Consider the following 20,693-nt stretch of genomic DNA (forward strand, 5'->3'; position numbering starts at 1 on the left):
AACTGGGACCACACAGGAGGCTGCAATTTCTAATTACAAATATTTACCAGTCCTGTGATGTGTCACTGAGAAATTAGACCTGGTTCTAGCTAATGAAAAGCTTAGCCAAGGGATGCACCAGTGTTAAGCTGTGGGGATCCATTATTTTCCTCAAGATTTGTGCTGTACAGGACTTAAACAAGAAACATTTGAAGAGGGAACCAAAGAGCTGAGGTTGATGGCATATTTAGTAGTGCATTATAATTTCTCTTGGAAGAGGTAGACCCGTAATCTGGGAATTTTGGCTGTCATCCTGCTGCTATTTATGAGCAATTTTAATGCAGTAATTACATGTAGGGAAAATTGTTCACTAGGTTGATGAGATAAATGGAAATTTAATCTTTTTCTCTTGTTTGGTTGTCCAATATTTTTATGACATCCTTCTGGAAGCAAGGGGATATAATAAAAGAATCTGGAACTCCACTGCTCCTTGGAAATACTGATAGTTTGAAAGATTTGCTCAGTGTAAGCTAAAGGCAGCTCATTAAACAAACAAATGAGATGTCCTTAGAGCAATCAGTATTTACTATTAACTGAACAGCACAGTAAATAATGAATTGCAGGTAAGGAACTACAGATTAGTATTTGCAGTGAATTCAAATTACTTGACTTAAGCCTGGGGCAGAGAAAAGCAAATAGAAAGATGGAAAGAGAAGAAGGATGGGTAAAGAAGAAGGGAGAGGAGGGGTTGCAAATGTAACATTTGTTGTAGCAAATGTGTTCATTTGTTGTGCAGAAGAAAGGTTTTCTAGGGCAATCTGGTGCCCCCGTCCCTGGTGCAAGTGGTGCTGCACTGAGTCCACGTGGGAACAAAGGAGGATGTGGAATTCCTGGGAAAAAGGAATTGGGGGAGGTTTTATAAATTTTTTTCCAGTACCTGAAGTGGGGTTACAAGAAGGCTTGAGAGGGACTTTGGACAAGGACATGGAGGGACAGGACACAGGGAATGGCTGCCCACTGCCAGAGGGCAGGGATGGATGGGATATTGGGAAGGAATCCTTCCCTGGGAGGGTGGGCAGGCCCTGGCACAGGGTGCCCAGAGCATCTGGGGCTGTCCCTGAATCCCTGGAAGTGTCCAAGGCCAGGCTGGACAGGGCTTGGAGACACCTGAGATAGTGGAAGGTGTCCCTGCCCATGGCAGGGGGTGGGAGAAGGTGATTTTTAAGGCCCCTTCCAACCCAAACCATCCTGTAATTCTGTGAAAAGCAGGACTCTGGGCCTGACCCAGCTCGGAGAGCAGGGCTGATGATTTCCCCAAGGTCAGGATTTTACAAGTGGGTCCCTGGCACTCTCCTACCCCAAGGACAGAGCTGTGCTTTGGCACCAGTGAGACCACAACCTGCCCACGGCTGCCAAGTGCCTGCACAGCTCCCCCAGTCATTGCTCCAAATTACTTAGGCAGCGAAATTGTTCATTTGCTAGGAACTGGCACACGTTGAGACGTTTGGGTTTGGAGTTTAATCATCATTGGAGAGAAAGAGACATTGTGCTGCCTAAAGTTTGGGTGTGTGGCTGTGTCTGGAGCCAGGAGGGATGGATGGGCTGTCTGGGGGATATTGTTCATCAAGGACAGGGCTCGGGGTGTTTTGGGTGCTGGAGGTGAGGGAAGGTCGGGGATTTAATCAGGATCTCAGCAGTTTCACCTGGGGGCTGGTGGGACAGCCAAAGCTTGGCAGCCCTGCCTAAATGTCACCTTAAAAAGGTGAAGAGCTTGGCCCAGGTCCCTGCAGGGAGGATGTGCCTCACCTGGCTGCGTGCTGAGCTCCAGCAGCACCCAGAACAGGGCACACAGGAGGGACCAGCGAGTGGGGCACGTCAGGGGAGATGTGTGTGAGGTGCTGGCATTCCATAATCACTGTCACAGCCAGGATATTGCCTCTGCTACTCCAGCAGGGATAACAGCCATAGGAGCAGGAGGCTTGTCTTGCTGGGAGGTTGGCATGAGGTAAATATCTCTGCAAAGAACCTCTTGCTTGATTCACATCACCCCAGGGCTGCACCTCGTGGAAACCCATCAGAATAATCCAGCTGAGGTCCAGCACGGCCGCAGGGAGGTTTCCAAGTGGAATTACCTGCAGGATGTGCACAAGTCCATCACTGCTGGTCCCCCTGTGCTGGCTGCTTCCAAATGCTGGTGCTGTCAGCATTAGTATTCAAGCCAGGGAACAGGAGTGAGGTGCTAGACAGGCCGACTAATTACAGCAGCCTGCAGAGGCAAGTCGGGCTGTAGCACATGATGAAGGATATCCTGCTTGCTTGGAACATTGCTGCTTTGCTCTGGCACTTCATTAAAAAAAATAAGAAAAAAAAAAAAAAGGTGCGAGCTAATTGGTTTGGTTAAGGAACTGAGCTGTGCTCTTGTCTTTTTCTTGAATTTAATCTGAATTTTTACAATGCTTTGTGACACTCATCTAAAACAAAACTTGCTGTGACCTTAGCAAGCTGCGCACCTCCTGTAATCCCAGCTCCCCCGCCTCTGGCTGCCATCCTGACCTGCCTGCTCCTGTCCCCAGAGCTGTCAGCAGATGGGGGGGAGGAGGATCTCACTGCCCCCAGCCCACCATCTGCAGGCAGCAAGGCTGGTCAGGTTTTTATGAGCCTAAACTGCAGTTCTGCATCCAGAGGGATTTCTGTCAGAGCATCTGTTTTACCTCCATGGCACAGATCTGGGGCTGGGCGTGTGCCAGGAGCAGGTGAGGAGGGGGACAGCCCCATCCTGCAGTGACAGCAGCCATCAGGTGGCTGCTGGCTGGGGCTGCTGCGTGTCCCGTGTGTCCCCCTGGCTGTCACACAGCCCAGGTTTTGACAGGCTGAGCTTTGGAAAGCTCTGCTGCTCACAAGTCAGAGCCAGGAGAACTCAAACTGAGGGAATATCGACAAACAGAACTACTGGTGTTGCCTGATTGTGGCTGATTTACACCCAGGATAGCCTGGGGGTACCAGCTGAGCCTGTCCCCTGCCCTTGTCCCCTCCAGTGCCCTTCTGCAGAGAGGGGCACTAAGCAGATTAGTCAGCTTCTTCCATCAGCAAATACTCTGGGCCTAAGATACTTAAAAGACATCTGGTTTTTAGCCTCATTTCCAAACAAACGAGGCTTATGTGATTATCGTGTCTGTCGCTTGCCCCTCGTTGGCCAATTTCAATCCTCAGCCGGGGATTTTGGTGTCACAGATGTGAACTCCCGGGAAGTTTTGGTGGGCTGGTGACCGTGTGAACAGGGCTCACCCTGGAGGGAGGGCTGCAGCACAGGCTGTGCTCATCTCCGAGCCCGTGTGAGAGGGAATGTGCTGGGGGAAAGGGAAACCTCTGCTTGTAGGGAAAATCAGCCACGAGGAGAAAACCCCCAGGCACTGGAGGCTGTGGGCGGTGTGGCTGAGCTCGGCCTCTGCTCCAGCTGTGCTGGGCAAGCCCAGCCATCCCCAGTGCCACCTCCTGCTGTCCCCACGCCAGCCGTGATCCCGGGATTGCTTTGCTGATCCCTGGATTAACGGGGTGGGATGTGCAAAGATCCGAGAGCTGTGTGTGAGGCAGGCTCAGCCGGATTGCCCTGGTGCAGGCCATGGCCAGGCCGTGCCAGGCTGGGCTGCCTGCTCAGCCCGTGGCTCCTGCACGTGTTTTATCAAAGTTATCCTGACAACTGAGGTCTGCATTCTCCTGACACTGATGTCCCTTAGCTCTCTTAGGGGGTGCACAGCTAAACACAGCTTGTGCTGGTTAATAATTCACTCAGGTACCGTGGATGAATCCTCAGTATCTGAGGAATCCTCCCTGAACCCACATTTGCAGAATCACAGAATCCCAGACTGGTTTGGGTTGGAAGGGGCCTTAAAAATCATCTTCTCCCACCCCTTGCCATGGCAGGGACACCTTCCACTGTCCCAGGCTGCTCCAAGCCCCATCCAACCTGGCCTTGGGCACTGCCAGGGATCCAGGGGCAGCCCCAGCTGCTCTGGGAATCTGTGCCAGCCCTGCCCACCCTCACAGGGAATGATTTCTTCCTGATTTTTGATCTAAATCAGAATTCTCTCCTTGACTTCTCAGTGAATTTCACTTAAGTGCTCTTTAGAGCTGGATCTGTCTCCTTTTCGCAGCTACACAACATGTTAGCCTTGTAATTCAGAACCTAAGGATGTCTAATGGAATGTGTAAAACCCACGTAGAGTAGTTCTGGGACTGTGGGGGAAAAGCAAAGGTTTCATGTTCTGGTTCCTAGTAATGAACTAAATGAGATTGTGTCCTTCTTTGAGCATAAATGAAAGATAAAAGACAAATGAGATTTATGAACAAGGTCATTAGTGTACCAAATTTCTCTCATTAGATCTGTTACATTACTTTCCAACTTACACAACTCCCATTAGTAAAATTTATGAACTGGAATGATTACAAATACACCATATTCCAAACCATCCCTACTTTTAATTGCCAAACATCAAAAAAATAATTATACTTCTGTGCTACAATAGAGCTGTACTTTTGTGCATGTGTTTTTATGTTAGGATTTAAATAGAGGCTGTTCCTGAAGCCAGGGGATGGGGCGAGAGGAAAATGGACCATTTAGTGCTATTTAGCTGCAAACCTGAAGCATTGCTTTAATTTTATAACCGTGTCAGAGCCAGGCTGATATTGCAGGCTAATATTGCTGTTTGTTCTCTCCACCAGACTCCCACTTTCACATCCCTGTGCCTGATTTGAAGTGACAGTGAGCGGAAGCATAAGGTATCTCTCATTCTGTTTGGACTCCTTGTTTACAGAAGAGTGATGGAGATGCTATTAAGCACAAAAGGCATCACCATATGCCTGTTTTTCTTTGTATTGAGTTTGGCAGCAGCTATTGAAATACCATTATCAGGTGAGTTGTAGCTATTTGCTGTGCACTTTGCTGTTTTGTTTGGTATTCCTTTGCAGTTATCCCTGAAGGAAAAATATTAAATCCTCCTTTCCAGTTGTGTTCCATTTGGAATTTAATCTTGCCACGATGTGGCCTTTGGGAAATTCAGGTCTGATCAAAAGCTAAGCTGTCCTGTTTGGGCCTGCTTAAATGGAGCAGTAAAGTTGTCTAATAATGTCTCTCTGGTGTTTGCCATCCAACACAACGCTTAGCTCCGAGGGTTTGGGTTTGTCCTTCACTTCAATTCCTCATTTTGGCTCTGAATCCCCCTGAAGCTTGTTTGATGTGTGTATATCCCTCCTTACTTGTCGTGCAAGCTGCTGTTCCAACCTGGGAAAGGAGCAGGTGGATGTCTCAGGGCAAATGTTGGTCCCCAGAGAAGGATTTCACACTCCCAGTCCTGCCCCAGGGAGCAGCTCCTGCATCCCCCACCAGCTGGGATGAATTCAAACTGCTTGTTTGACATGGATCATGAGCTTCCAGGACATGTGTAAAATACAGGATGAGGCTCACAGGGAAAATCCCAGGAAAGCCAGAGGACCCCTCTGCCTGGAGTACAGCCCAGACCTCCCGAGCTTTGCATTTTTCAGACATAAATGAACCAGGAGGGTTGAAAACTGCATTTTGCTCTGTTGTTTCAGTTGCAAAAAAAACCCAAACAACCCAACAAAGCAAAACTCAACAGTATTAAGGGTTTATGAATTATGGTGGGGAAAAATAAAGAAGTAAACCTAAGGAATAATAAATTTAGGGTTTTTTTCAGGATCTCAGAGTAGGACATGGGCCAGTTTCAGGGCATCCTGTGGATCTGCCATGAGCTCTTAGCACTCTGGAGCCTGCCAATAGCCCTGGCTCCAAGAGGAAGCCAACTGAGCAGGTTTATAGGATATTTTTGTAAAACTATCCAAATTTACATTGGGAAGTAGAGGTTTCTAGGTTTTTTTCAGGAAGGAGCTGCAGTGGCTCCTTGTGTTTCAATAAAACCAAAGTGAAGCTGTGACTGTAAAGCACAAGACAAACTCTCTGAGCATCCACTGCTTTTATGAACCTACCCAAGGGAACCACCTAACCCTTAATTAGGTGTAAAGAAGCATTTTCTATTATAATAATAAGTTATTTCTGATCAGCAGAGCTGGTGGGCTTGTTCAGCTTTGAGGCCATGTGATGTGACAAGACACTGCATCTCACTCCAGCTTTGAGCTCCCTGGATTTAAACAGCACCCAAAGAGCATTTTAATTCTCTTCCTGGCTGTTTATAACAATGGGGTGATCCTATTATCCCAGCTCCACTGCAGGGAACATTCTCCTTCCTCTGTTACACAGGCTTTTGCAACACTTTAATTCCCTCAGAAAAAATGAGAAGTTAGTGCAGCCTCTGTGCGTGACCATGCAGCTGCAGCCTGGGGCAGGTACTAAACCAGCCTTGCAGTCCATGGGTTTTGTGGCAATTTGATCCAGGATGGAGGCAGCAGTTTGCTACTTCATGTGTGTGCATCTGTGTCTGGATTGAATCCAGTTACTGACCTCACCTATGAATACATTTGCCAGGCCACAGCTCCGTGCTCTGCTGTGGTCCCAGCTCCCCTGTGGCCTGGGTGGGTTTGGAGGGGAAGGAGGGTGGGCACTGTCCCTCTGCCAGGCCTTTCTTTGGCCACCGAGGCAGTGCCAGTGATCAGAGTGTGTTGTCTGTGCCAGGGAGGTGATGATCATCATTTCCCAAGGCAAGCCTCACTTTCTGCAGCAATAACGCGATGCTGCCATTGTCCCTCTCCACTCAAGGGGAGCCCAGTTTGGCTGGGACGGTGTTTTAACCCAATTCCTCTTTGTGTTCAGTTTCCCAGCTTCCAACAATCACGGAGCAATCCCACACCCAGGTTGCCTACCCCTTTGATGAGGACTTCACCATCAAATGTGAAGCCAGAGGAAACCCCCAGCCCACGTGAGTACTGCTTAACAGAAGCTGAGTTTGCTTTTAAGCTTTGCCAATCACTGTTGTGTCTGTCAGGAGCTGCTGCACAAAAACCTGCTCGTCATCCTCACTGGGGTTAAGGTTTGGATTTCCTTTCAGGCCGTTCAGCTTTTGTTGCTCCATCACTTCCCCTCACCCTGTGAATAGATATCAACATGGTTTTCCTTGCTGGGGGGATGTTTCATTTCTCTGGCACGTGCCAAATTCACCCCGTGGTTTAAAAAAAAATCTTGTGTGGGTTGTGCTGCAAAAGATGGGTAATCAAAGGGGCCCAGCTGTTCCTCTGCCTCTTCCACAGCAACCCTAAAAATCCCAAACACATTAAACAGTGTATTCAAACACCACATTTGCATTTTATCAGATACCTTGTCTGTACCTAACATCAGCAGGGCTGTGGTGATGGTACAAATAGACACATAAGGAGTTACTCAGATAAATATCCAAAGATAAGCTCTGTGCATTTTACACCAGTGTGGAAAAGAGAAAGATTTTTAATGAAAATGTGATTAACAAGGGTGCAATAATAACACAGTAAAAACTCCTCCTGTGGCTTTCACCACTGAATGGTGTTTGGGCTAAATTAATAGCTGGTTTGAATGTAATTTTTTCTCTTTAATCCTCCACTTCTCCTTTCTTTGCAGTACAATTTAAATTTTAAAAGACATTCTTTTATTTAGATCAAGACGATGTGGTAGTTTTTAATTGAGCTCTGAATGGGGATTTGTAGCATGATAACAAATTCCCTTTGTTCCACTGTTTGTCAGTGCATCAATGAAAAGTTTCCTGGTGTGTTTAAATGATGAGGTAGTGCCTGTTAGGCATGGGGTTCCCATATTCCCCCCATCCTGGAGCAAGGCAGTTTGGCCAACAACAGTTTTGTTTACATTATTTATTCTCTTAAAACAGAAAAGAAACATCTGCCACTAAATTGATGTTACATTGTAATTTCCAGCTGCCTGATTTTAACTCAGTTTAGGTAAATTCCAATGCATCTGGGAATTGCAGCTACAGGAGCTGCGACAATTCCTTCAGCATTCATCAAAATCACTCCCCAGCAGCATCAAAACTACAAATGTTTTCTATGGCAAGGAGAGACTCAATGGAATCATCTCAGTTTCTTCTGATTCAGCCACAGTGGAGGGTGGGAAATGTGGGAAATTGTGGATCTTTGCTGTTCCAAAGCAGCAGTTCCACCGCAGCCACAGCCTTTGCAAAGCCCCAGGTCCTGGGTGGCTTTTCCCAGATGCTCTGTCTGTCACTGTCCTTGCTCCAAGCCCTGAGCTCTTGTCTCATGTCACAGCTGTCCCCAGGCAGAGTGTGTGGAAGGAGAGATGTGCCCGAGAGGCAGCATGAGGCAGAGGAGCACATTCTGCCTCTCACCTCTCCTCTCACATCCAGTTTTTCCTCCTCTTCTGGTAAAACCCTCTTGGCCCGACATTTACCCCTGGTTAATACCAAAATGCTGCCCACTGTAAACATTTCTTTTATTTTTCAGCTTTAACTGGACCAAGGATGGAAAACCATTTGATTTATCATCTGACCCAAGGATAGTGACATCTAACAACTCTGGAACTTTTGTGATCCAAAACCGGGGAATCATCAACAATTTCCAGGGGAAATATCGCTGCTTTGCATCCAACGTGCTGGGAACTGCCATGTCAGAAGAAATTGAGCTGATTGTTCCAAGTAAGTGTTTTGCTTTTGGTTTGAATTTGTAATTATTACTTTTATTATTAAGATGAGAATTGTCTTTCCTCAAAATTAATGGGAAAGAACCACTCACTAATGTGATGCGTGGCAAAACACGAGTTGTTTGTATTCAGTGAACGTTCGAAGGAAAAAGTCGTATTTTCTCCTTGGAATGGTTTTATTTAATTCCTGGTTTTGAGGATAGAAACCAAATCTGGATGCAGGATTTCAGACCACTGAACTATCAACTCCCACAGGTTATTACTGCAAAATAGCAATGGATGCAAATGTTTGAAAGCTCCAGGGGAAGTGATTTGATCAACTGTGAGTTCATTAATCTGATGTCAGCAGCATTCAGGGTTTGGGATAAATACTGATGGGGAGAAGAATAAAGCCCTGGAACTGAATGGAAAACAAGGTTAAAAATAAAGCAGGGAGAATTACTGATCCTAGAAATTTGTGCTTCCACTATTAGCATGGAAGAAGGACAGAGGGGGAAATGAGGGACTAAGGACCAGGTTTGTAGAAGTGGGATGAAATTTATGGATAGAATCAGAGGATCGTTAAGGTTGGCAAAAAGCTCTTAAAATCACTGGGTCCAACCCAGCCCAGCCAGGTTCAACATTCAACCTTGTCCCAAAGCTGAAACAACTGGTTTGTACCAATCCATTTAATCACCTGTAGGCTGGAATATGAGCACACATTTTGGTTCCAAATTCAGGATTGAAACATATGAAATGAGAGGAGGAAAATCAGAAGCAGAATCTTCCCAGTGGAAGTAGAAAGGACAAGAAGCTTCCCCAGCTCTGTGATGGAGCAGGGTGAGAACCTGAAGCAGGTTTTATGATGCAGTTCAGTGGCAGAGATGGAGAAAAGCAGCAGTGCAGTGGGTTTTTTCAGATTAGATCCTGCATTTCCAAGCTCCTGCAGTATTTTGTTATCAGATATCTGACAGCTCCATGCTCAGGTGGAATCCATGTGGCAGGGGATGCATCCACAGCCTTCTCAGCCCCACAGTGGCAGGAGGTGGCTGCTTTTGTACAAAAAACACTTCTGGCAGATCAGTGCAGATGAAATGGGCTATGAGAAACATGAAAAAAATACTTTTGTCCTGTCTTCAGCACAGGAAATAATCCTGAGAAGCATTCAAGGCATAGCCAGGGCTGGGAGAGTCGTGGTGCTGTGGGCACGTAGAAAACAAAGACATTGGGCTGGGAGGGACCTGCTGAGGTTGCCAAAATGCATTTTATGAGTACTCCTCATGAAAGACACGCTTTATTTTCCTTCCATCCAGTTTTATGGATTTCTTTTTTCCTTGGGAAATCTATTCCATGTTGCAATGTGTCACACAGCAATCCCTGATGCCAGAGCTTGGTGTTTGGTGAGGAATTAACAGGATTCCAGGTATTGCTCTGTGCTTCAGTCTCCACCACCACCTCACAGCTGGTTTTTGGGAAGAGCTTTCCAGAGCAGAGGAGAATTGCAGAAAGCTCTAGGACAGTAAGGTGAGGTTTACTGAGGTGTTGGCTCCACAGGCAGCTGATGGCAGCTGGAGTTTCAGGCAGGGACAGGAGAGTGATGCAGTTCAACTTCAGACAGAACATAGTTCTTCACTTTGGAGTCTGGACAGAGCAGTGGGGTTCATACAACTTCTCTTAAGCAAAATATCTCAAACTCATTACATTTGAGAGGAGTCAAAGGGCTCAGTGTCATGTTTGTACCTCCAGCAGCAGAATATTCTGATTCTCCATTGCTACTGAACTAAAAAAGATGCTTAAGATGGAAGACAAGGAGTTTATGTCTCTATTTGAGATTATTGAATCTGGATTCAGAGAAGAGATTTTTGCCTTTAATGAAAAACAGTCTGGAGTAGCTTAAGTAGATATTAAATATATTGGGAGTGGATGGCAATGAATCTATGGAGAGGTGACAAACACAGTTGTTATCAAAAGCAAGAGGAATTTAAGTGCTAATATATGCAAAGCCCTAAACCCAGCAAAAAAACCCCAAAACATTGTACAGATAATGTATTAGAGGGATTTACCCAACTCACACATCTTTTAAAGCACATTTGCTGTTATTAGAACTCTTCTGCCATCAGTTCTTTCATTTACGGGTGCAATGCAGAGGCTGCAAATTAAATCAGGATTGAGAGAGGAGTAGAAGGCACCTTTGATTCTCTAAAGTGCTGGATGCTCTGCAAATGTGCCCCAGTGAAGGAGGTGCTGGTGCACAGATCCGCTGTAAATGAGGCCCTGCCACGGAGGGGCTGGGGATAAATCACCTCTATTCACCCCCAGGTTTTGAAGCAGAGCCTGGTACATGTGAGATCACTCCCTGCATTCATGATGATGATGCAGAGGTGGCAGAGCTGTGCCAGCTGCATTCAAGTCAGATGTAAAGCTCCTTGGCAAAGTCACCGTGCCAGGGAAGGGAAGAAAACCCCAACGAGGCAGAGCAGGGCAGTTTCTTTCATAAATTACATTTCCAGTGCAGAAGCAGAATACTGGGTCTGTAAGGCTGCTGCTGAAAAGGAGAACAAAAGACTGTTTACTCACAGTAGTCATTCCAGGGAAGCAATAGAAATGTCAGCAGAAATGATCATTAAATCTCACCTACATAATGAAAATACCCCACCTCCCCTATGTAGGATGACATTAAGGAGAGGGGGAAGAATGGGCTCTGAGGATCTCGATGTGTTTGCAGCACTAACAAAAGCCAGATTGTTACAAGATACATTCAGCATGAAAATGAATTTAAATGGTGAGAACACAGACTTCAGCTCCCCTCCTCCAGCATTTCGGGAATCTGCTGCTTGAATTAGTGAGCAGGCCCAGTGCCAGAGGAAAGAGAAGAAGTATAGTTTAAACTTCTTTAATTAACTGTGCTGGAAAAGACTCTTCATGGCAGACTGAGTTAAGATTTATGCTCGGTATTTCTAAAGCTGTTGCTCCAAAAGACCAGAGACCTGAGGATGGAAATATTGTCTGAATGTAAAATTATCCTGTGGCAGGCTGTGCTCTGCCAGTGACATTAGCGCCAAAATTCCCAAAGAAAGCCAGACCTAAGTTAATATTCAAACACTCAGGTGTGAATATCCTGAAATCAGTAAAAGACACTGAGCTGATATGAAGTAGAAAGTCTCAGTTTTGGGAAGGCTTTGGTGTAGCTTCTATGGAAGAGAAAACAGAAGTGAGGAATTCACTGAGACTTTGCAGGTGATGGGAGTGCAGTGTAACCCTCTTCCCTCCTAAGGCAGTGACCTTCACCCATGGCAGCTTTTCTGGCCACCTGAATCATTGGGCTGGCTCTGATTCTTGCCTGTGGCCATCATTTTGAAAAGGATAACAGAGATTTACACAGAAAAAAGCTGTCCCTGATTCCATTCCACATCTTCGGGAGCGAGTGGATTCCTGGCCACTCTCTTCCTGACAGCCAGGCTTTGTTAACTTCTTCAATTTAAGGCAGCAATTAAAAAATCCATAAACAAGCAGGGTCATATCTCATAAACAGTTCAAAGGCTGCAATGGAAATTACAGATATAACTACTGCTCCTGCTCCATGGATCAGAATATCAATTGAGGCACAGAGATGAGCCCTGGAAACTTCCCAAGCTCCACTCAGTGCAGCTCAACATCAGGGACTGCAAGCCATGGTTAAGATTCCTTAAAATGTTGGGTTGCTTGCTGATACAGATACAGATCTGTATGAAAAAATCATAATTAAATACTCATTTAAGTGTCTAAGGAGCTGGAAATTTTGAGGTTATAGAAATTTCTTGAGTATTTCTGCTTTGCCTCGCTTTTACATCCTTTAAGGGTTTATTTGCAACGAAAAATATGAGGCTATCCATGATGGACCAGGCTAAGCTCTCATTTATCCCAGAAAATCTTCAGTAGAATCCACAGGGAAGGTTATAAAACCAGACCTGGGTTCAAGTGATGCTTTTTTACAATAATTTCACAATGTATTTGCTAATTGCTGATTTACCATCCTGAATTCACTCCCATTTTACACCTGATATTGGTAGAAACAAGACACAGGGATCTTAAGGACAAGTTACCTAGAGGAATGCTTTTGTTCAATTTCCCAACACTTGACCCCAAAACATATAAAATACCTGATGGAATGGGCTCCATTCTCACAAAAACTGGAATAAATTGCCATAATTGATACAGTTTTAGCATGAAGTCGCTGTAATCAGCAGTAGGACAAAAACTGAGCTGTAGGACAAAAACTGAGCTGTAGGACATGGTGTCCTGAACAGATCCTTGGGTAAATCTGGATCAGTGTTGGGGACTGGAGCTCCCAGCTCTGCTTGCTGCATTTCTGAATCTCTATTTCTGCTAAACTCAAATTAAGCCTTTCTATTGCACTGTATTGGTCTCCCTCCTGTTTGATTTGGGTTGAGAAACTGCATTTTCTGAAGGGATAAGGAGGAGACACTCAGGCTCCTTTCTGGATTTTCTCCCAGCCCCCCTGAATTTGCCAGTGGTGCTTCAGCCTGGTCTCAAGCACAGCTCAGTCATTAAACTTTGAGTCACCCCAGGGATTAAGCAGATCCTGGCTCCTTGCACAAATGACTCTGGCTGCTGATAATCTTCCATTTCCATGGTTCTCACACTGTCAGAGCACTTCAGGTCTGGTTTTTGAGTGCAGACTTGTCAGGGAAAAAAACCTTGGTCAGCAAAGCCTTTCCCAGGAGTATTTGAAGAGGTGTCACGGTGGGATTTTAGGAGATTCTCCATAGCTGGAGTTGGGAGTGCAGCATGGGGAGTTCCCCACGGCTGTTCCACTCACAGCCCATGGTTTGTGTGTGGTGAGAGCCCTCCTGGCCCCTCAGCCTTTCTCAGAGCCACTAAATCCCACTGCTCTCCTGATGCCCAGAACAGAGGCTGGGCAGAGTTCAGGATAAAGCAGGGATTTACTGAAAGGCCTTAAAGGACACACCTTGGGCAGCACAAGAGCCTGGCCAGGGCTGCACCCAAGATGGACCCAAAAACGGTCACAAAATGCATGACTGGCCACGAGGTCTCACATTTTTATCAGTTTTGGTCCATCTGTGTATCAGGGTTAATTGTCCAATTACAGCTTCAGGTTATGAAGTGCCATCCTTCTTGTTTTGTCTCTTCAGCCCACCCTTGTTTCTGCTTTTGTTCTTGTCCTGGGTGCCAAGCTAGGAAAGGAATTGTTTTGTCTGCTTGTTCTGTGAAGAGAGCGCACTGACACTGAGTATGAAGCTCAAAACTACACAGCTAGGGAAAAATATGAAAGCTTAAAGTTAAGGCCTCGCTCCCCTGTGCCGTGGATATGTGGGAAGCAGCACCCAGGGCTGTGCTGGATTCTCTGTCCCCTCTCATGGGATTCCATGGAATATTGATGTAGCAGGTTCAGTGACAGCACTTCAGAGACTGGATTTTTCACTCCATGTGCTGCACTGAGGACTCTGTACAATGTTAAACACTTCCATGGCACAGTTTATTTTGTGTGGTGCTGTGGAGTTTAACTCAGCTGTGCTCGTTTCTGATTGCTCACAAATCAGTGGTGATTGATTCTGGAATATCCTCTAATTAGAACATAAGAGCCCTGCAAAAAGATCCAAAATACTGCCTGCATAGATGTCCTGAAGATTGATGTGCAAAAGGCAAAGTCTAATGTGACAGAAGGTTTTCATTTTTAATAAATCTGAATTCAGAAGCAGGTATTTTTCTACTCTTTGAGACCAGTGGGACCCCAGCAAAAAAATTATGCTTGTCAGATGTTTTGGCTCAGGAATTTATCATGAGTTTTCATCTCTTGCAGAGCTTCAAGGATTAAACCATTCAAATTTATCCATTGTGAGGATGAAAATCAAAGTTTTTCAATGCTTTTCATGGTGAGCTAAGCAAAAAAAAAAACCAGCATGGAAGGACCCAAACACCCTGATCACCTCTGGGTCAAGTACTTGTTGGAGGTGGAGGACATTTGGGGTCAAATTTCTGCTTCCCCCAGTGAAGTCCAGCTGCCAACATCTGGGCCCCACGTTGGAGATGAATGTCTGTGCTGCCAGCTAATGACACCAGGACTGTGACTTGTCACTGTCTCCTGGTGGGACTCTGTAAATTTCTGTATAATTCTGTAATTTCTGGCCACACAAATTCACTGAGGAGCCCAGTGGTTATGGCACCCAGCTGGGAGATCACAAACCCAGCTGTAGTTCTGCTAAATGAGGCAAAAAATGGGTTTTAACAAGGGGTTCACAATGTCCTAAATAAGTGATCCCAAATTAATCCATTTGCTGATCTCATTGGTTTGGTCAGAAATCCCTTATCCTTCACCTGATCCAGCTTATTTAAAGTTGTGTTGTGAGTGACGTGCTTAGGGGACTAAATAAGCTTTAGATCAAGAAATTGGCTTTTTCCTGCTGGAAAATATTCCACCTCTGCAATCAGCAGATGAATTTCCCAGGGCTTGAAGAGTGCTGGTTACTGAAGGTACTGGATATGAATATGCAGCTCTTTTTTTCACCTGAAATTTCACCTACAGGGTGGGTGATGCTCATTAGCTGCATTTTGCCTCTCCTAAGAATTCCTAACCTATTAATAACCCTCCTGGAGATAAAATCTCTGCAGAGTCTGCATTCTGGCAATCAGCACTGGAGTGATTGCTTCTTTTCATGTTTACTAATCCTGAGATGTGGGAAGTGTCCTCAGAGTCCTGTCCCTGCATTTCTCCCCCTCTCCTTTCCTTTGCCTCCTGCACTGTGATGTTGCAGATTCTCTGCTGATGTCTCAAGCTGTGGAGCTGCTCTCAGAGCTCCCTGTCGTGACCTGGGCACCAGGGAGGTGATGTTTGCTGTGCCACGTTGACTCTGCACAGCCAGGACGTTCTCCATCCTTTGCTGTTTAATTGCTGCTCACTTTGCTGGTTGATGCTGGTCTGAAGTGAAACTTTGGCCAGTTTGAACTTGCCTGGAATGAAAGCAGGAGGCAACGTCAGCCCTGAAACTGCCTGAGCTCAGTTCCTTCAAGGAGTGGTTCCATTTTGCAGGCTGGTTTCTCTGTGATCATCTCCAGGCTGAGTCTGGGGTGGGATCCAGCCCAGCTCTGCTCCCCATTTTCCCACATGAGCTCCAGTGGCATTTTGGGCATCCAAATTTGCCCAGGTGTGCCAAGCACGGATCAGGCTTTGAACAAAATGCTGGCAGCAGGTGCTGTGGGTGATGAAACGTTGATCCATTAACAGTTTAACCTGTATTTACACCCAGCCAGAGCAGCCCTGTGAGCTTTGTGCCAAACCTGTCCCTGCACCCCGAGCCTGCAGGAATTCGTGGCTGAGGAGGCAACAGAGGCTTCACCTCAGCCTTCCTCTGATCCTGGAGATGGAGAAGAGCTGGGACAACTCCGGGCACGAGCCTGATGTCTGTCCTCACCCGCAGTGGATCCTTAGGAACTGTGGTTTATCCAAGGCTTCCCAGAACATTCCACACTCCCAGGCTGGTTTCTGATCTCCTGGGAGCAGCTGGGGCCCCATCAGTGCACAGCCCTCTGTGCCAGCCTTGTCCTTAGGGACCCTGTGGCCTTGAGTGGTCCCTGCCAGACAGCACAAAGGAGCTAAAGAAAGTGTTTGGAAAGAATTGTGTTCAAGTAAAGCCAAAGCAAAGCACAGGACGTCACAAACAAGTGTTGAACATCCCCATTCAGTGCCTGGCTTTGCATAGGATGCTCCAAGAACTTTGTGAATGAAGGGATTCCTATTCTGAGTGTCCCAGAGCACAGGGATTTCCCACTCTGAGTAAAAATCATCATTAATCTGTGCCTCTGTGTAAATTAAAATTGGTATTAAAGGCAGAGAATGCAAAGGATGATGTAAAGGTAAATATTTTATTAAAACTGTATCAAGGGGAAAGCAAAAGGAGACATTTCAAAAGCCACCAATAAAAGAGGAACTTCTTTGCTTTTTTGTGCAGGTGTGCCAAAATTCCCCAAAGAAAAAATCGAGCCTCTGGATGTGGAGCACGGAGATTCTGTGATCCTGCACTGCAACCCCCCAAAAGGCATCCCCCCTTTGCATATCTACTGGATGAATATTGGTGAGTCAATGGCTTTTGCACAATTCGCACAAGGGGGCTCAAAGTATTTGTCTTTCAGAGCAGTTTCATTGCAGATTCATCAAGGATGGGAATTGTAATTGTGAAAGTGCTTGGGAGAAATATCTGGATACTGAAGAACAGAATTAAAGAATGGAGGATGGAGATCTGGTTTTACATGGTCCAAAGTTAAATTGTTGAATGCATTGACACAGCATCTCATTAAATATAAGATAAAAAATAATTTACATATTGGTGAGTCTGCCAGTGATGAGGAGTCCTGCATTTAGAGGAGAGAGGATAGCTCGTGTCAATGTGTTATTTCTCTCATCATTGTTTTCCTCTTTCCATAAATTGATGATTGATTTATGATGGTAAGGGAAAAATAATCCACCAGTTTTATATAATTAGCTCCTTGTGGGTTTCTGTCCCGTTATTCTGCAGCACTTGTGTTCTGCAGGAATTTCTGCCTTTTGGGAAGCAAAATAACTCTGTTTTTTAATTATTAATTCCTTATCAGTTATATAAGTATCCATTCTTATATAAAAATTATTTTTATCACAAGACATTGGTATATAATTGGTCCATCCAATCCATTGGTTCTGCTGGATTTTCTGCCTCTTTTACTTCAGAGTTTCATTGTCTGTACCTGGAAAGAAGCACATGAGGGGAGCATTTGCTGAAACAGCCCCGTGTTGTTCCCACTTTTCCTTTTTTTCCTTTTCCTTGCCAGATTTGCAGCACATCCCACAGGATGAGAGGGTCTCCATGAGCCTGAAGGGAGATCTCTACTTTGCCAACGTGGAGGAAAGCGACAGCAGGAGTGACTATTGCTGCTTTGCAGCCTTCCCCAGGCTCAGGACCATCGTGCAGAAGATGCCGATGACGCTGAAGGTTTCCCGCTGTAAGTTGGGCTGAGCTGTTTGCTGTTGGTTTTGGAGCTCCCTGGGCAGCAGTGCATGCAGAGCTGTGCATGCAGAGCTGTGCCCTGGCTCTCTCAAAGGACACCTTGCTGAGTTTATTTCCTGTGCTGTTAACCTCGTTCTCTGGGCTGTGTTCCACTGAGAAGGGAATTCCTGCGTTCCTTGCTGTAGCCTCTGCTCTAGGTCACCGTCCCGAGGTGTCACTTTCTCCTGTCCCCTCTGGGTCTCCAGAACCTGATGCCTTGGGATGGTGACCTGAAACAGTGGCTGGACAGGATTGAGAGAATAAAATGGGTTTATTATTATTAAAGGCCTTTGATAGGCACACCTTGGGCACTCAGAGGCCTCCCAGGGGCTGCACCCAGAACGGTCACGAGTTTTTCAGATAATTATAAGTTTGGTCCATTCACATGTCAGGGGTTAATCCTCCAATTCCAGCTCAGGTAATGAAGTCATTTAGCTCAAGTTTGCTGCCCCCAAGTCCCTTTTGTTTCCATCTCTGGGGCCTGAGGCAGTGAGGTGTCCTTGATTGCCAGGCCTGGAGAGGAATTGCTGTGTCTGCCCAAAGTGGGGAAGCAGCAGCTGGCACTGGGTGTGGAGTTTGGAGTTCTGCACTAAAGAACTGCAGGGTTACAAATATGTGAAAATTATAAAAGCTGGAATCCCAAGGCATCACAATCAGAGGCCAGAATTGCCCTGTCCTTCCTCCTGCACACTGAAAGCCAAGGGTGCATGAGGGAAATCTGCTGTTCCCGAGTCCAGCAGGTCCCCCAAGGATGGCACATCCCTGGGTTTTGGGGATTTTGTGGCCACCCCTTTGCTGGGCAAGGCCTGCTTTGGTCCAGCTGCAGCAGAGAGGTTGGAAGGATGATGTTTTCCAGGTTTTTCCAGGCAGGCTGGAGCAGCCTGGAGCATCAGAAATACAAGAATTGTTTCCAGTTCCGTGATGAATTTATGTGTAGGAAATAAAAGATTCCAGTTGTTCATTAAAACCTTGATCTTTTGGGCCTACACAAAAATCGAGGGAGAATTTTGTCTCCATGAATGTAGCCCTCATGTTTAATATGTGATTTTGAGAGTTTTCTTGTTGGGATAAAAAGATAAAGGATTAATAGTGGCTTTGTGTGTTTAATGCTTGCTTAGATTGTATCTTGGGATAATAATTGTGAGAAAAAAAATCCAAATTAAATGTTGCTCTCCACGGCTTTTCAAGTGGGTTCAGTCCCCCACACATGCACACAGAGATTAGAGAAAAACAAGATGGGTTTTGGCTGCTGGTAGCCCTGGAAGTGGCCCAAAAACCCACTTCAGTGTGTCCACCTTGTCATCAAAGCCACAGGACTTGGGCCAGGAAAAGATGAGAGGCATGAATTGAAAGGGTTCTGTAAATTCAGCTTGACACTGCCCACTCCACTCTGTGCCAAGTGCCTGGTGAGGGACTGCATTAAAAATAAATAGAACAAAAATAAGCAAAAGGAAACAAGAGAATGGATACATTTTATAACATTTCTCTTTCTGGATACTTAGTGATTTTTATTACTGTACACAGCAAGGATGGAATGCAGATTATATCATATCACCCATTAAGTATTTTTCAGCATAACACAAATCTTTAAAGCATTTTCATTGTATTTTCCAAACTCTGTTGCTCATCTGTTGCTTTATTTTATATTTTTCATTCTTTCTTTCATTTGGGGCAGAAATGGGGTGGGTGGGGAGGGGCATGGTTTTGTTTTGTTTGATTTATGGTTTCTTTTGATTCTGTCTCAACCCTGCATGTTTGTTTGGTTGTCATTTTTATTTATTTCAGTAAAGCATGCTAATGACTCAGGCTCACCTAACGCTGCTGTTACTAAGGGTGAGTTGAATGCATCTGTTTTTAGCCTTTAAACTGAGACTCCTCCAGCTGAGGTGAAATGGGAGCTGCTCAAAAACACATCACAAAAGCCTCTTGATTGTGATGGGATGGATTTAACCGGTCCAGGGAGCACAATTGGCTCATCTTGTAGTTTTTGAGAGCAATCTGCAGGGTTTTTAATAAAAATGGCAGGTTTTTTTTTTCTTACTTGAGAAAGGGGCTTTGTAAGGAGGTGGAAGTGAGGACGTTGATGTTCTGGGTTTCTCATGTTATCAATTCAGGACAGGAGCCAGAGCTGGATGCTCCAGATCTTTTCCTGGCAGTTAAGAGGACTCTGAGATGAGACAGCTGGTTTGACAGCATGAATTCATGTCCCAGGGGTCACCCTGGGGCTGCATTGCTCCAGGATGAGCTCAGGGTGGGGATTTATGGAGTTTGGGTGCCCTGTGGTGGCTGTCCCCATCACCTCGATGTGGCTGGAGGTGGCTCTGTCTCTGTGGTGTCTGTCACCAGCACAGGGGACACTGCAGCAAAGCACTTCTCATCCTGTGGATTCCCATCTGCCACTGCTTTCCCTGCCCCTCTCTGGAGCAGATCCTGAGAATCCCCTGCTCTCCTTGCAGGCAGCATGGTGGCTATTCCTGCAATCCTCCACCTGCTTCCTTTTGTTTTGAATAGATGAAATTTAGAGTCTGTAGCTCATGACTCTTCATTTCTTTGGTGAAATGGCTTTTAAAAGTCTATTTTTTGGGTTTTTTTTAATGCCCCATTTAGCCTCCTCTTTTTGCCAGACAAGGTTTCTGAAAAGGGGTTTATGCTGGAGTGTTTTGGGATGGATAACCCAGAGCACTCATCACTCCTCTGACTTTGCCCGTGGAGCTGAGCCCTGGGAGCAGGACAGGCAGGGCTTTGTGCCACTCCATGAGCAGCTTTTCCCTCAAAGGGATGTCTGAACTCGTGCTGGGAAGGGGCTCTGGCTGCCTTTAGCAGCAGGAGGTGGAGGGCAGATGGGAAATGTGTGAGTGTGTCCAGAGGCACCAACGTGCTCTGCTGCAGCTCAGTGACACAGATCTGCAGAGAGACAAGGGGAAATTAAAATTAAAAATGAGAAAATGGTTCAGGGAGATCTATGTGGTCTTTTACCAAATCATCCATAACTGGCTATTTTTTAAGAACCAGCACCATTTGGGGACTGATTCATTAGTGTGCTAATTGTTATGATAGTGATAACTGGACAGCCACTGAATCCTGCATCTTTC

At 45.8% G+C, this 20,693-nt stretch overlaps 1 protein-coding gene across 4 annotated transcripts in view; it reads left to right on the forward strand.

Moving 5' to 3' along the window:
* Positions 1–20,693, forward strand: part of CHL1 (cell adhesion molecule L1 like) — a 126,974-nt gene that overhangs the window by 67,931 nt on the left and 38,350 nt on the right. For all 4 annotated transcript variants that reach the window (XM_058845031.1, XM_058845030.1, XM_058845028.1 and 1 more), the window contains 6 exons: positions 4,699–4,888; positions 6,761–6,866; positions 8,392–8,582; positions 16,534–16,656; positions 17,387–17,557; positions 19,387–19,434. In XM_058845031.1, the coding sequence (XP_058701014.1) occupies positions 4,798–4,888; positions 6,761–6,866; positions 8,392–8,582; positions 16,534–16,656; positions 17,387–17,557; positions 19,387–19,434 (730 nt within the window). In that variant the 5' untranslated portion in view covers positions 4,699–4,797. The remainder of the gene's footprint in view (positions 1–4,698; positions 4,889–6,760; positions 6,867–8,391; positions 8,583–16,533; positions 16,657–17,386; positions 17,558–19,386; positions 19,435–20,693) is intronic.

The sequence above is a fragment of the Poecile atricapillus genome, chromosome 9 (assembly GCF_030490865.1).
Source record: "Poecile atricapillus isolate bPoeAtr1 chromosome 9, bPoeAtr1.hap1, whole genome shotgun sequence".
NCBI classification, from domain to species: Eukaryota; Metazoa; Chordata; class Aves; order Passeriformes; family Paridae; genus Poecile; species Poecile atricapillus.